The sequence below is a fragment of the Strigops habroptila genome, chromosome 1 (genome assembly GCF_004027225.2).
Source record: "Strigops habroptila isolate Jane chromosome 1, bStrHab1.2.pri, whole genome shotgun sequence".
NCBI classification, from domain to species: Eukaryota; Metazoa; Chordata; class Aves; order Psittaciformes; family Psittacidae; genus Strigops; species Strigops habroptila.
The window spans coordinates 114,759,984-114,776,249 of NC_044277.2; the positions used below are offsets into that span (position 1 = coordinate 114,759,984).

General features: G+C 37.3%; 1 protein-coding gene across 14 annotated transcripts in view; it reads right to left on the reverse strand.

The window, feature by feature from the left end:
* Positions 1 to 16,266, reverse strand: part of MYO3A (myosin IIIA) — a 121,125-nt gene that overhangs the window by 36,278 nt on the left and 68,581 nt on the right. For 12 of the 14 annotated variants that reach the window (XR_003991589.1, XR_003991594.1, XM_030487622.1 and 9 more), the window contains 8 exons: positions 16,116 to 16,220; positions 15,949 to 16,032; positions 14,990 to 15,192; positions 12,656 to 12,754; positions 12,441 to 12,555; positions 8,975 to 9,101; positions 7,723 to 7,933; positions 5,479 to 5,626 (listed from right to left, as the gene is read on the reverse strand). Coding sequence is in view for 11 of the 14 variants with exons in the window: in XM_030487622.1 (XP_030343482.1) it covers positions 5,479 to 5,626; positions 7,723 to 7,933; positions 8,975 to 9,101; positions 12,441 to 12,555; positions 12,656 to 12,754; positions 14,990 to 15,192; positions 15,949 to 16,032; positions 16,116 to 16,220 (1,092 nt within the window). In the remaining 3 variants the exon portion in view is untranslated. Of the gene's footprint in view, positions 1 to 5,478; positions 5,627 to 7,722; positions 7,934 to 8,974; positions 9,102 to 12,440; positions 12,556 to 12,655; positions 12,755 to 14,989; positions 15,193 to 15,948; positions 16,033 to 16,115; positions 16,221 to 16,266 lie in introns of those variants that run through there. The other 2 variants (XR_003991595.1, XM_030487677.1) reach the window with 2 other exon arrangements.

Sequence of the window (16,266 nt, forward strand, 5' to 3'; positions counted from 1 at the left end):
AAGAAGTTAATTATGTACCTGTAGGAGCTAGTGGCAGGAAGGTAATGAGCCCGTGTTATCTCCCAAACATAACACCAGAGTAGGGGCAGCTTACCTGAGGGCTACGGCTGTACTGACGCACAGATGTTATGTTCATGAAAACAGCTGTTACTGCTTAGGATTATTAAGAGTACACTTACAAAGCGGCAAAAGGGAAGAGATTGCTTAGGATCAATCTATCAGAGTGTTTCTGTGACACTCAGATATCCTCAAAAACCCTCTTACAGACAAGCTATTTAATGATTAACTTTTTCCAACTTCAAACACTTGTGAGAGAGGCTGGTTTAGAGAGCTGATAAAAGAGTTCTACTCTTTGAAACTGAAAGGAGGTATGTAACAGCTGTACTGCTACACCATAGCAGCAACATCTGCTCCCCTCCCTGCCCAGACAGTGCTGCCCAGTGGGGCCTGACTTCCAAGCCTGCAGCGTATGTAGCCATTCGGTCTTTCGTGTCTGCACCTTGACAACTGAATGAGTGCCAGTGCTGATGATAATGGTACTGCTGCTGTCTGCTCAGTAGGATATGGAAAGAATTTAGTCCATCACTTCCCACAGGCTCCTGGAGGATGGCTGACAACCAAGACTTCAAGACAACAGTGTGGTAGATGGCTCAGAAATAAGATACCATATTACACTGTCTTATGCAATGCTGGTCTTCAACCACGTTATTAGGATACAAGCAACCTTAACGATGCACATCATAAACCTGTAATGAAATGGATCTTATTTGAATTAATAAGCTGAATCAGCTACAGGATTCTATAATCCCCCATGATGTTTTATGACAAGAAAGCTTCTTAAAATAGCAGCTGCTCATTGAAATTCTAAAGCATAATCCACTATAAAGTATTCTTATGGATGCGATGTCAAAAGGAATGACTGAGTTACACTAACACTTGGGCTCCTATCTCACCTCAGTATTGCATGGTATCTTTTCTGTGATCAAAACTAGGTAATAGCTTGTGCAACTTGGTTTCACTTAATAACAAAAGAATTATTAAATGCATTAGGAAATGGTCTTCATGTTTAATAAAAAGAAAGTAATGGCATTTTGTTGAGAACATGGTATGATGACACTGGTTTAAATGGGAACACCAGAGACTTACTCAGGAGCAACATTTTCCAGCTTAAAGTAAAAGATTAAACAGTCATATGAATGTAAAATAAATATTACATATATTTAATGCAAAAAGTAGCATCATTCCAACTGACATTAAACTTGCCACTTTCCAAAATGATTCAGGTATTTGACATTATACCTTTTATTTTCTATCAGAAGAATCACAAATGAGAAAGAAATGGGAAATTTGTCTTGCTGGACAATGTTACCTGTAGATCATGGAGCTGTCAGAATTAACTTATGTCAGTACCTTACATGTGAGGAAAACACCTTGAAGGATAGAACTGAAGGTGCAAAAGTTGTGCTTTGCTTAATATTAACCTAAAAAAAGGCTTGTGCCAGCATTTATTCCTCTTAACTACAGGCACATAAAAGTGACTAAGCTGGGAGCCCACATTTCTTCCCCAGTCAGCGGAGACAGATACAGATCTACTTGTCCCCACTGACTATCGGGCATCTAAACTATCCTTATTTTAAACAATACTCCCCACTTCAGCCTTTCTGTTAAATTAGGGAAAGGAGATTGCATTCAGGCCTAGAAGCCTTTATTCTTTGATGCAAAGATTAAGTCAACAGTAAAGAATAAATTCCCTTAATTTGAGTTCTCCATGTTGGTATGCAGACACCCTGAGCCACTGATGGTGATAGTACCACTGTTCCTTCCTCCTATTCCTATCACTTCTGAGGCCCTATTTTTGTAGGTCACGCTTCTGAGGAAAGCAAAACTGTGAACACTTCTCAGATTTAGATACACAAAACAAACTACTGACTGCTAAAAACATACCACCTGCAACACGGAAAGTACAATTCAGCCTTATGAGTTCATTTACTATCTGGCTCTATTGCTCATGTTGCCAAAAAATTCTTCACCTCTCTTTGTTATATAATCACTCATTAGGTTGACATGGGTTAATTGAGAACTAGACTATCATCAACAGATTTAGGACTTGACTTCCCAATAGATATGTCAAATTTCATCTAATTGTATGTGGTTTGGAATTGAACAGGCTAAAAGGAAAAAAAAAAAGAAGTGGTGTACCTATAAGTTTTACTTTGCTTGAGGGAAGTGTGAAAGAAATTAAATTTTGCAGTCTTCCTTGGATAGATCTACAGGGGCAATGCAGTGTCATGTTAGAGATTTCTGAGATTGCACAGAGCACACCAACATGTCTGTCTGGCATTGCACAGGGCTGTGGAGAGATACTAGCCCATGCCATTGAGTTGTAATGCAGAATAATGCATTTGTCATTTCCTGGCTCTGAAACGGAGTGATTTACACCCACACTTGCATGAAGTTAATCTGCATAGCTCATTCTGCACTGCCGCAGTAGTATATTTGGAGACTGCTACAAGACAATATAATGAAGATTGATGTAGTCTGGTGAAGCAGTATCATGTGAATTGGATATCTTACTCAGTTGGTTTACAGGCAGGATGTGGACATTTGCAAAAGGATATATTAGGACTAGTATAAATGAAGTATGAATGGAAATGTGCACGTAAGCACCAGAAGAAAGAGTCTTAGAAGAATGGCCTATGATTTCAAGGAAGAGCATTTGTTCACAGCAATAAAATCGAGGAAAGTATTGTTTACCTCCAGACCAGAAGGTCTTCACTCACATAAGCACAGCACAGACAGCCAGTGAGTGGAACACCCTCTAAATCTGGCAACAAGAGGATGGCTGCAAGGTTACAGCATATCACATAACACCTTTCCCTTTCCTACAAACCTACCAAGGAAACAGACTGTAGGCATAAAGATGTATATATTCCAAACAAGTAAAACCAGATAACGACCTTGCCTAAAGATTACAGAGGCTAACGTAAATAAGGTTCTAAGGCAAAGAATCACCCTGTAACAACTAATGACTGCTAAATGGTGTAAAAGATCTGCCCAACAACTATATCAGCAAGAACCTAAGAGACGTGATGAAGACCTCCAAGCTGGAGTCCTTTATTCTCAGTCTCACTCACAAACAGTCCTGTCCAGACCACCTGAACACACATATCCTAGTGCTTTCTATGTGGGTGTGAGTCAATGAAATCTGTGAGAGAATGAGTGGGAGTGGCCAAAACTGAAATATGTCAGATCATCTTCTTCAAGGGTCATCTTCCCCTTCCATAAGATCTGTAACTGTCATACTAATTTCCTACAGGGAGAAAGGGGTAAACTCTATGTTGTCAAAATCAGAAGTTCATTTTTAACCTCATCTGCTCAGCAGCAAAATAACCACTCAGTTCTCTACAGCAGGGCACTTGCAGGAGAGCAAACTGTTCCTAGTAGATGGTGACATCACAAACTTCTGCTTTAATATAGGTCTGGCCAAAATGTCCTCTATTAGGATATCTAGAAACAAGTCAAGGCAGACTCAATGAACAGGATGAAAGTCATGTTAAAAAAGAGAAGGAATATTAAGACAACATTTGGGATTACAGGGATAGGGTTAGGAAAGCCAAGCCAAGTCCATCACCTGCAAAAAGGCAACTAGAGAAATAGTGTGCCTGTTGCTGAATGCACGGATGACATGGAAAAGAGAAGGCTGCATGAAGGCCTCATAGCAGCCTTCCAATATCTGAAGGAGGCCTACAAGGATGTCGAAGAGGGACTCTTCATCAGGGACTGTAGTGATAGGACAAGGGGTATTGATTTTAAACTAAAACAGGGGAAGGTCAGGTTAGATATAAGGAAGAAGTTCTTTACTGTGAGGGTGGTGAGGTACTGGAATAGGTTGCTCAAAGAAGTGATAAATGCTCCATCCCTGGCAGTGTCCAAGGCGAGGTTGGACAGAGCCTTGGGCGACATGGTCTAGGGTGAGGTGTCCCAGCCCATGGCATTGGGGTTGGAACTAGATGATCTCAAGGTCCTTTCCAATCCAAACCATTCTGTGATTCTATGATACTCAATGCCTTCTTTGCTGTGGTCTTGACTGATAATCCCAGGACCCTGAGACCAGAGGGAAAGTCTGGAACAAGGAAGATTTACCCTCCATGGGGGAGGATCAAGTTAGAGAACATTTGAGCGAAGTTGACATATGAGAGTCCATAGGACCCGGTTAATGCCTGGATTTGAAAGGAATAAATAAAAGTGCTGCAGTCTGTGCTATTTCCATTATCCAGTTGTTAGAAAAAGCAGTAGCCAGGTGCTCTTTTTGTGTGAATTTATGAACTTTGGAAAGAAGACATCTAAGTAATTATCGTAGTTCAGGCTAATTTTTCTCTGACTTTTAGATGGTATTAAAGAGAAGGAAATAAGTGTGACTAAGAATCTTCCATATAAATCTATAAAAACAATTACAAGATCCAAGACTGCAAGACAGCATTTCCTGATATAACTGGAAACAGAATGAAACACTGATCCATGTAAAAAAAATTCATTTTACACACAGATATATACACCTCTAGACTGACACATGCACGTGCACACCTCCATACATAGACATATTCCAAACTTGTACCTGACTCACCCTTAAAACATGCTGTGATTAACACTGACAAAAAACTCATTTTCTACTAATAATTAAATTCATAATTAGAATTAGTATCTTCACCTATGTATCAAAACTCCCAATAATTTCAATAAAACAGAGAAAGTTCGAATGTTGACTATTCAGCTCATACAGAATTCTAGAATATTTCTATTTTCAGCAAGAATATGTTTTGGGTTTTTTTGCCCCTGGACACGCTATTTCTTCAAATAACAATAATGAATAATGATTTAAAAATGGTTAATTTAATTCTCATGGAATTATTTACAAAGCTAAGATTATCTTTTTTGAGATCCTCTTGAATTTCATAAACTTTCATAATTACAACTCTATTCCTTTTCTCTGTTTTACATCAAATTATTTACATTAAATCCACTATTATTTAGCTTAGATGATCTAGTTCCCAGATAAGAACAAGATAATTGTGAGATTTTAATTTTTCGATAATAGAATTTCAGTGTTCATTAAGCTTGTTAGCAAGCTATTATGAACACTGCACTTCAAAAATTATATTAACACTTATTTTTTTACTGTAGAATCATACATTACATCACTCATGTTATTCCTCAAGAAAATAACATTGCATTTGCCTCAAGTTGGATATCACTGTGTTATGTTGCTTAGATACTGTAAATTTCAAGTTTAATGCAGTTTATGTAGGCATTTTACTTGCAAATAGCAAGCACTGCTTCGCAGAATACATACATACTCAGAAAACAGTTGTTACAATCTGCAATTTACAACCTATTATGGAGAAGGAATGATGTAGGTTCTTAAGACAAGGTTTTATATGTTCAGCAATATTAAAGCCTTATCAAACTATCAACACATACCTGCTCCCAGGCAAAGACATGTTGATTGAAGTAGAACTGAATTTGTTCATTGGCAATGTTGATACAGAGTTGTTCAAAAGAATTTTTTTTGAAATTCTCAAAGCCAAAGATATCAAGAATTCCAATGTTCAAACCATCATCATTTCCACTGCAAAGATTAAATAAACTTTCTATTGTTTTATCTTTATTTTACATTGACCGGCTTCTTTAGCATTTCACAAAAGGCAATAATGGGCCAAATCTGTAAGCCAGTTAAACAGCATAATTTTTGCTAGAACAGATACCTCTTACAGTAATAATCAATTTTTGTTTGAAATGCAATAAATGCACATCAACTGAAAGATAACTGTATTTGCAGACCAGATATACTGAATCACATGTCTGAGTCAACTGATAAGTGTATAGAAGACTTACAATTTTACTTTTAAACTAACATTTTCTAGTTATTATTCTATTGTAAAAAGCTGACTATGGTACAGAAACAACATGCAGTTCTTTTTTCTTCTCCTGTAATAAGAGGCTTTACTCACCAGCATATTTGAAATTAAAGATTGCTGTCATTAAATATTATTTCTCCCTATTATTTATTCACAACAATTAAACACACTTATTTCAACATTAAAAGTAAAAAACATGAATGGCTAGACCTTTTATGCATCTATATATTTTAAGTACTGGAGTGCAATATGAATTTAAATTACCAATTAAGTTCCAGAGAAGTACTATTAGTAAAAACATCAGTTTGAAATTTTAGCTAAAGTATTCTGAGAGACACATGCTCATTTCTGCAACTCAAAAAAAGCATTAATTTTGTATTTATTTCCTGAAACAAAAAATTAAGAGGATATAATTTTATATAAAACTGAAATTGACATTAGTGTTTTTTCCCTAGCTAAATTTAAAAAATAAATCACAGTCTATCTAAAAAACACATTTGAGGGGCTATTTGTAAACCGTATTTTATTATTTTTTTATGTAAAAAGTTTAGGAAATTAGATATGAAAAACCAGCCTCAAGATACTCATGAGTAGCAGTTGAACCTCTTTGTGAAGCCCATCTCAAAAATGGAAGTGTTTCATTGTTGAGGGATCAAAGGTATTAGTTGATTTTGACCTGAATTTGGTTACTATTTTATCTGTCTGGAAATCACATTTTTGGTGAATACACTGCTGACATTTGTCTGTCTTACTTCTTCTCAGAGCTAATTATATAAAAATAGCAAATACAAATTATTTTAATACCAGAAAACCAAAGCAGATTTCTGGGTGGGGTTTTTTTTGTTTTTGTTTTTGCTTTTGTTTTTGTTTTTGCTTTTGTTTTTGTTTTTGTTTTTGGTTTTTTTTTGTATAGTGACTATGTCAGGCGAAACCTTCTTCCTCCTCACCAGCATAAGTATTCAATTGGAAAAGGGCTCTGTAACAGGCACGTGAGAGAGACACATAGGAACGAATTTTATCCTGTCACTTACTGATTAAAGTTTTGTTTATTGCTGCTCTGCTGTAACCAAATATTTGAAAGTTTAGACAAATTTTAGGATTGCAGCCTTGGCTTTCCTGTCATGTTTCAAAAAAAAAAAAAAAAAAAAATCCAGGAAATCCAGATTTGCAAAGCGAAGCTATTTATTATCGATAGTCCTCTTCAGGTAGTTGTAAGTTTGCCCATTTACACTGCTACTAGCACCCATAGAGGGCTCTGACCTATAGGATCTCCAATGCAAGCCACATCATTTCTTCTTTGATTAATCTGCAAAATGTGTTCTATTCTCATTCCCAACATCTTTCTTGTCTCTGTGTTTAAAATGTCACCTTGTAAGGATATAGAGTGGGCATTAACCTCAGTAAATGTGTTTGGAAACTACTCTTGCACACATATGAAACCACACTCATAACAGCAACAGAAGCAATGGCATCATGCAAATAAGAGCAGAATTTCACCTATGTAATCAACAGGTGAATGTCAAAAGTTGACCCTGAAAAAGTATAAATGAAAAAGTTGGTATGTAATTTATGAAGGGTTAAATGTGTAAAGGTCAAGCAGGAAAACATCAGATGCCTGTGCTATCTGTATCTACTCTATTTTCACTACATAGTCTGAATAGGCTGAAACCTTTTTTTTTTTTTAACATGGTGCTGTTATAAACAAAAAGGTAGTAGAGATAAAGTGGATGAGAATAGTAAATGCTCTAGTGTAGATGATATTATTCCCACAGAAAATCTCTCTTTGTTCTTGAAAAGCTTCTTTTACCTTAAATGTTTGTCAGGTTTGAGTAAAGTGTTGATGCGGTTGACTATCCAGCTGAAGAGGCGCCCATACAGTGCTTTGGCCATGGCATCTCTGACATCAGTGGCTTTTTCCACAGTGTTGGGACGAATAATTGTTTCTCCTCGAGTCACTACACAGTGAGAGGTGAGAGCCTCTTGCAGTTCATCTGCCTGAATACACAGCAAGGATGCACCTAGAAAGGAAAGTCACAGGCATAGCTCAGAAGCAGATTTTTGAAGGAAAGATGTGCATTTTTGCAATCAAAGCTGCAAGTTCAACGTATGATAAGTAAGGGCCAAATCAAAGTCTTGAACTATGACTAATGAGGATGTTCATGCCAAACAAGTGTCAGTATCTAATTTATTCACCAACTTTCCTAGCTTCCACTGCAGCCAATAAGTAAGTGATTCAAAGCAGAAGCCTTTAGGTTCTAAAATGCTTTACCAAGAAGGCTACTTCTCCAGACTTTCTACAGAGAAATGCTAAGGAATCTAGGTGACTATATCAAGAGTATGTAAGCTGTGAGGTGTGAATATCCCTCTCAGTTATAATCTATCCATATAAGTCACTGCTGCTCTCCTTTTGAGCCAAAAAAGGGGTACTTCTTTCCCATTTCCACAATATTTTTCTGCCTATGGAAGGAAAATGTATAAGAAGATAGGGTGAAGACTGTTATCTCCCCACCTGTAATCACTGAGAAACAGTAGCAACTTTCTTGAGATTCTTGAGAATCTTTGACCCTTTCCTTCCTCTGCCTCCTGGCAGCCTATAAGGTAAGGTATGCCTTTCAAAGAATTAATGAGCCCTATTTCAACAGACACATGTGGGGAACAAGTAATGAGTAATGTGAGAAAGAAACTGGGAAAAAACTATTCGACTTGTTAATGTGACAAAGAAACTGGGAAAAAACTATTCAACTTGTTAATGAGGTTCTCCATCAAATGTTCAAATAACCTTGGAAAAATTCTAAAGATTTTATTTTCAGGCATTTGCAGTATTAGTCATGTTTCCTGAATGTCAGTGAACTGGTTAGTCAAATAAGGTGCATAACATGGGAAATTTTTTCTTTTTGTATTTGCAATCATGTGGTCTTGGAATTATCTATCTTCAGCATTTAATTATTCTTGCAAAATTTCCATGTGAATACAGTTTTCACTGATAACTTGCTTGCAAGAAAATAAGTTTGCTATCAAAAGCAAAGAAAAATAATCTTAAATCAAGAAAAAATACTCACAATTCTCAAGGGCTAGGGGATTGGAAATGTTGCTCTTGTCAATCATATGTTCAGATACTACTGCAGAGAATTCAATGTTACCCACATTTAAAATGGCAGCCAGGATGCTGTACACACTTCCAAGTTCCTGAAAAGTATATTAAAAAAGATGCACTACTTAATAGCCAGATAGATTTATCACTTTGGTATGTGTGATGGGCATGCATATGTGCTCTTCCTGTTGTCTGCCACATGCCTGCTACTTTTAGGAATACTTTCCCAGCAGACATATTTCTTTGCCTGTTCTGTACTCAGCATAGCCTTTCAAGTGTAAGACACCCAAAGAGGGCAAGACAAACTATAGCCTAATCTCTCTTTGGGCTTGTCAACAGGACAGGATTGACACAGAGTAGGGGAAACACAAAATAATGGTGAACACAATCCTTTTACACAGAAAGAATTCAGAGGTTATTTATATCAGCCCTTCACTGTGTCTGCAGGCACAACTGTGTCTAAGAATGTTATACCTGAATCAACAAAAACATAAAAAATTCTGCATGTTTCTTGGATCATGGAAACAAAGGTACCCCGAAAAATAGATCTGCAATGGCTCCCACTGACATCAGAAAAAGTTTCACTGGGAGAAGAGTGAGACTTCATATCCGTGATTTGGCAAAGCACTTTACCCTTCAAAATGCGATTTAGGAACTGTGTACTCACCAAAGAACTTAAGTATGGACTTTACTTAAAACATTTAAATTTCAAATTATTTAGAGGATTCTGAAGAGGGATTGTGTCTTGAAAAAAGACTAATATTCATCTAGACAGTGAAGTGATACTTACAGTAAATAAGTACTTATGTATGACAAATAAAATCAGATTTGCGAAGAATGAAACAATGCTTTCATTGCAGGTTTGACTTAGATTTGAACTGTAAATTTTCATATGAACTGTGAACATTTATCAGTATACTTGACGATCTCTTGAGTATTTTCTAATCAGAAATGCTGAGGTGTTCGTGTAAAGTAGACTCAGTTTTAAGCTATCTGAAGCTATTAAGAATCTCTGAGACTATATATTTTGAGGCATGCATTAATAGCATATTTTATAAATAGCAGGCTTATAAGTTTTATAGTAGTTTTATATGAAGCAGTTTTTAAAAATTTGATTGTTATTTTATGATGGACTTTTCACAGCATTTTATCCCTTATATTCAATAGTTTGCTGGTACCCTGTCAGGCATCATTTACTCAGAGAAAATCCTTAATTGCTCTAGAATACTTGAGCTTGTTTTCAACACTTTCAGAAGTTAATCTAGCAGTTAATAAATTAATTACTCCTGTGACAGCAAGACAAACTAGATAAGCTCACTTTAAAACATTATGCTTAGGATAGTTGTCATGCAGTTTATCTAGGTTTTAAGCAATCATTTTCATTTTAAGCTTAGGGACATAGATGGGACAAAGAAATGGATACCTTAACTTCTGCCATTATGCTGTACAGTGTGTATAGCTGCTGACATTTTTGTGCCCTTTTCCAAAGTGTTTGAAATCTGGCTTGATCTGTCTCATACAGTGTGATTATTGTTCACCTCAGGCAGTCCTTTCCTATTAATTTTGCCATGCAGCCTGAAATAAACCAGTGTGATTTTAAGACAGGGAGAATTGACAGTAGTACTTAAAGCCTGCCAATCAGTTAAAAAGTTTTTCAAAGGAATCAAGCCTTGTTTAGTTCTTAGTTTTAATTGGAGTGGAAAAGATATTCTGTCCAATGTTTTCTGCTAATAAAACATGGAACATGCTTATACAGAACCTCCTCTGTGCACTGACATGAATGTCAAAACTGAAGGCTGCACTAGTAAACAGTGAACTTAGAGAAGGAAATCATTGTCTTGCGTTATCTTTTTCTCACTGAAAATGAATTATCTCTGCACATGTATCCTTATCAGAATCTCAGTGGGGAAAGATGACTTCTCTATTCCTTCAGTCTTGCAAACACAGCCTCAGACAGGCTAATTCACCCTGTGGAGAATGTAAGACAGGCTAAGACGGATGGGGCTCACATGTAACCACAGTTAGATTGCCTGTGGTACTCAACCTACTTCTGAAACTGGGGGCGTTCTAAAGGTAGATAATTCTTTACAGATTCAGCTCACAGTGGCTTGCTGAGTTAATCAAGTAAAGATCCATGCTAGACCTGCACAATGCAGCCAATGACCTAGTTCTAACTGGATGTTCAATATATAGGAAGGTCTCTTTTGGATGGTCAGGGTTATTGTTTCCATCCATCCAAGCGAACAAAAGAATTGGGAACAAAACCAGACTTGCCGCTTTTCATGGTATAAATTAGGACTTAGCAAGGTCTCCGGTGCTGTGACATAACTGCTATCAGTGCTGAACTGTGCATCCTTCTGGATGCTGCTTCTGGAAATGTGAAAGTACAGATATGAAACGATGTGATAGTACAGGTGTGAAATTACTAAGTGCAGTTGTGAATAACCATGTAAAGGAGAAAGAGTTGTGAATAACCATGTGAACGCCACTGCTACTACAACTTAATGCAGAATGAGTATAGAGGAACAGAATAGATGAATAAATCTGTTCTGCTAGCTACTCAAATATTTACATTGAGGGAAGCCAGAAATATTCTATTGGAGTAATTTTCTGTGAAAAGGTCCTTAAACACACAGTTTTGTCAAAGAAATTAAAACACATATCCATTCTGCAGCACTAGCGCTCTGTTTCACAGATCGTACCCCTACTATCATTTGTGATAAAGCCAGCGATAAACTACAGCTGTGATGCATCACTTCCCCTAAGAGAGAACTAGGGTGCAGGATGGGGTTTCCTTCCCTTGCATTCTACTTTATAAATCCAGAGGCTGTTTTTATTTTAATTATACCAAAGACAGCCTGAGGAGAGGGGTTTAATGGCCAGCAGAGCAATGATGTGAGATAATAAAGAATGAATGGGTTCAGTTAATGTTTAGTGATGAGATTCATTCCAAAGGGATGTAAAAACTTCATTCAACTTTACCCCTGGAGTTGTGAAAATGTATTGAATTCATCAAAACTCAGATCAACTCAATGAATTTTTAGAACTCACACCATGGACTTCAACTTAAAAGAGAGATGAGACTCGTATTCACAGGCCTAAAATTATAGGCTAATAAATAGTCACAGCATCATTTTCTATGCATTTAATTTGAAAAAGCCTTTTTTTTCCTCAATTACTTGGCTGTGCTGTGTTCACTAATTTCAAAGTCTTGTTGACTAATCCCATTTTATTAGATTATCTATGCCTTGAAACCTTAAACATTTAAATGCAGTAATATAACAGTAAGTTGACCATGCAATATCCTAAGCAATAAACACACCATTGCTAAAGGAAGAAAATAACAAGCGAGATTATTTGAATGCTTTCTATAAGTTTTTCCTGATTAAAGTAGCCATGAAAGTTCACCCAAAAAAGGGGTTATCATCACTCACCTCCAGTGTAAAACCTATGACTTTGAAGCACTGTTCAATTAATTCAAATTGTGACTTATAAAAGCTATTGTTCATGAAATCTTGCACTATTCTGAAATGATCATTTTGCAGATATCTGAAAGAGTTGATGGATACAGAGTTAGAATATAAATGAGCTTGAGATTTCAACACTGCATTTCTTAGTAATCAATTTATGTAAAAATAAAGTGCATTACCTGGGAGGTCTGTATTCGGGCAGTTTATAATGTGCCAGCTTTTTCTTTTCTGCCAGACCAGCATAAATATAATAAAAAATATGGAAATTTTTCTCTCCTCTGAAACAAGAGAAACAACAAACTGGTTTAGTAACATAACTATGTTACATTTACTGATGACATACATGTTATTATTAAACATTATTTTTATAATAGACAAGCCTCACGTAAACTGACAGAACACTCTGAAAGAAGCTTTATTACATAAATTCCTGTGAAGTGAACACCCTTTGTGTGCCACTGTGTGTTTGTTCTGAAGCCGCCAGGGTGACTGCTCAGTGCTACAACCAGCTAAATGCTGCTCTACCATTGATGCAATTGGTAGATTCTGGGTGAGATCTTGCAATTTGCTCACCCACCTGTATTAAATGGGCTGCTCAACCTCCAGCCAGTTAAAAAAATCTTCTGATCATGGGAGAATTACGCATTCCTGATTCACTGAATCCAGTGAATTTGCTGTGCCATTTAGCCCTGAACCAAGAAGGCACACAAGCAGACATTCAGCAAAGGGCCTTATGACTTGGCATGCTTGCCTAAAAGTTAGGTGCTGAACCCGGGAGAGAAGCTTTATTGCACATCCAAGGTTTCAGTGTACTTTATGGGGAAGAACTGGATGCTTAGGTGGAAATTTGCTACCACCACTGAACCCTGAGATAGCCAAGTCGGTCACTATGAAATGGCAAAAAGGAATTGTGTTTGAACTCCTTTCTGCATAGGCTGATGCATGTGTCTCAGGAGCACCATTACATGCTTCTAGTGAAACAGGATCACAGTCTCGGTGCACTCCCCTCTGTGTGTGGTGTGTCTAGACCAGAGGCCAGCTTAGTTTCTATATTTTACTGTGGACAGTCAGCAGCAGAAAACAAGATCAATTCAAGGAGTAGGAGCAGATCCCTTATCTTCCCCCTCAGTGCCTTAACCATAAGGTTGCATAGCCATGCTTTGCACAATCTGGAACCTCACAGTGTCCTGATGTTCTGTGTACTCTCTTGGAAAGGGGAACCTGTAGGTTCAAAATGTCTTGGCTTGAAGTGGGTCTGGAACTTGAGGCTCCCATTTTTCGGGTAATCAGTCACTGGGCTTTCTGCAAAAAGTCATTCCTAGCTCTCCACGTGAGTTTGGGAGTCATGTTCTGCAGAAGAGCAGAACAGACACAAACAGCTTCAGGCGCCCTTGGAAGTTTATGCCTCAAAATACAACCTCTTAGAGTGACTCTCATGCTAAACACTTCAGTGGCATTTTCTTGTGATTTCAGACATCTGAACGCCTACCTAAATAGCATCTGAGGCATGTAAAAGTTTTGCTGACTTCCTATCTCAGCATGTGGCTAAATATAAATTGACAGCCAAAGAATAAACCCATGAAAGTTTATGAAAATGGTGGTATTTTAAGGGAAAAGCTCATTTTATTCTGAAAAAGCACTATCTTTGCTTATCTTCAACTGGGGGAACCTCCACCATTTCATAAAACTGCCTCTAACTTTAAATTGTTTATTGAAACATTCCAAGTGATGCTCAGATGTTCTTCATGTCACAACTCTACAACAGGCAACAAGATCATGCAGAACTACAAAAAGAGTAAAAATGAGCAAGTGATCAGCAACAGGAGAAAATTGAAATCACTGACAACATTCTTTGTCTCAAACTTTGTTTTTTCTATTATTATTATGGCAGAAATGGAGTTGCCAAAATATTTTTTATCTGGTTGTGCTGTGTATTAGGATAGAAAATACATGTCAATAATTTAAATTAATTGGAAATGCCATATAATTTTTCTGTCATTTTATATTATGAGATACACATATGACAGAGATGGGTCTGTTCTGCTTTTGGTCCATAACCCTTAATAATCAGATCCTACTAAATGCCCCAAAATGGAAAATGAGCACTTTGCAAACAAAGTTACAATACTAGAGAAATGTAGAGGAATTAAATCCAAGTTATATACTTAACACAGTACCTCAAACTTCCACAAAGAAAAGTATAACTGAACTATTAGAAAGTTTTTAATTCTTTACACAATATGATACACTTTATATATCACATATGCATTTTTATGAGATTGGCTTAAATAACCCAGGATGCAGTGAAAAAATCAGAAGTAGTTTTCAGCAAGCTTACAGACTTATAAGCTATTCATATATCATTTATAGGAAAAAATCCCAGTACCTTATTCATCTTTGTGTTTTGATCCAAGATAGTTTCCTGCATTGTAGGCCTACTCTGTAGCTCCCAACTTAGGTCAAATACAATTTTTTTGTAACCCCCAGATTAGGTCAAATGTTTTTATACTTACACTGTCTGGTGGACAACTCTGGATTTTTCAAGGAGATACTCTGAAATCTGAGCTCCTACTACAGTGCCACCACAAGTGAATTTCATTTCCAAATACTTTCCAAATCTGCTCGAGTTATCATTGATGATAGTGCCTGCATTCCCAAATGCTTCTACGAGGTTATTCACCTGGAGGATCTTCTCCTGTAGAGTCCTGTTATTAGCCTGCATATGAAAAAGATAATGCTTAAAATGATCAGTAATCATTCAAATACATTAATTCTTGTTTCTTTCCTCTTCTAGCTGGTATTGTGAAGTGTGACATCACCAGGGCAGCCATTCCCATGTGAATTGTATGTAAATAAAGGCATATCTAAATCATGAAACGTGTCAGAATATAGCAAACTCCAGAACTAAGGGTTGGCTGGAAGAGATAACACACATAATGATAATGACAACACCAGAAGTAATCAATTTCTGTGGCCCAGCACTCTGAGATGGCTGGCCTGCTTTTAGGACCCTTGTTAGCAACTGCTTACTCTTGCATTGCACCATACCAATAGATCAGATCACTTGCATCTCACCTGGGACATACAAAAATGCCATTTTATTTAGAAAATTATGTGCCATTTCCCAGAATGACCATGTCCCACTGACAGCAATCTGGTTGTGGAAGGAGGTGAAAAGCTAGAAGAGGATTTTATTTAGTACAGCTTGGGCGATTTGAAGACACTCAGTTTAACAAGACAGCCCTCACTGCAGTGGATACTTCATTGCAGAATCCCCAACATATTTCCGAGAGACCCTAGTTCAGGAGGGACGAAGGGGTAGACGGATCTGCATCCTGTTCTAATCTGACCTCACAGAAGTTCTTTGGAAAATGTGTTACAGTCTTGCCCCCTACCAATGCCCTGTCCATAGGCTCAGTGATTTAGGCCTGAGATAGCAAAGCCTTACAGAGACACTCCTTTTGAAACATACCTTGCCGAGGACAGTGAGCTGCTGAACCAGAAGATGGGCACTTTGTGTCTTGCCAGCTCCACTTTCTCCAGAAATAACGATACACTGCAGAGAGCAAGAGCATGACTCTGAGCTCACTACATATCTCAGCCTAGCAAAGGATATAATTAAAACAACCTCATCTATACCTGGTCAGAGTTGTACGTCACCATGGACTGATAACCTATGTCAGCAACAGCAAAAATATGAGGAGGGTTGGCAGTCCGTTTGGCTCCAATATACAGTTTGGAATGCTAAGTGTGAGAAAAATGAAAACATTATCAGCTGTCCCTTAACAAT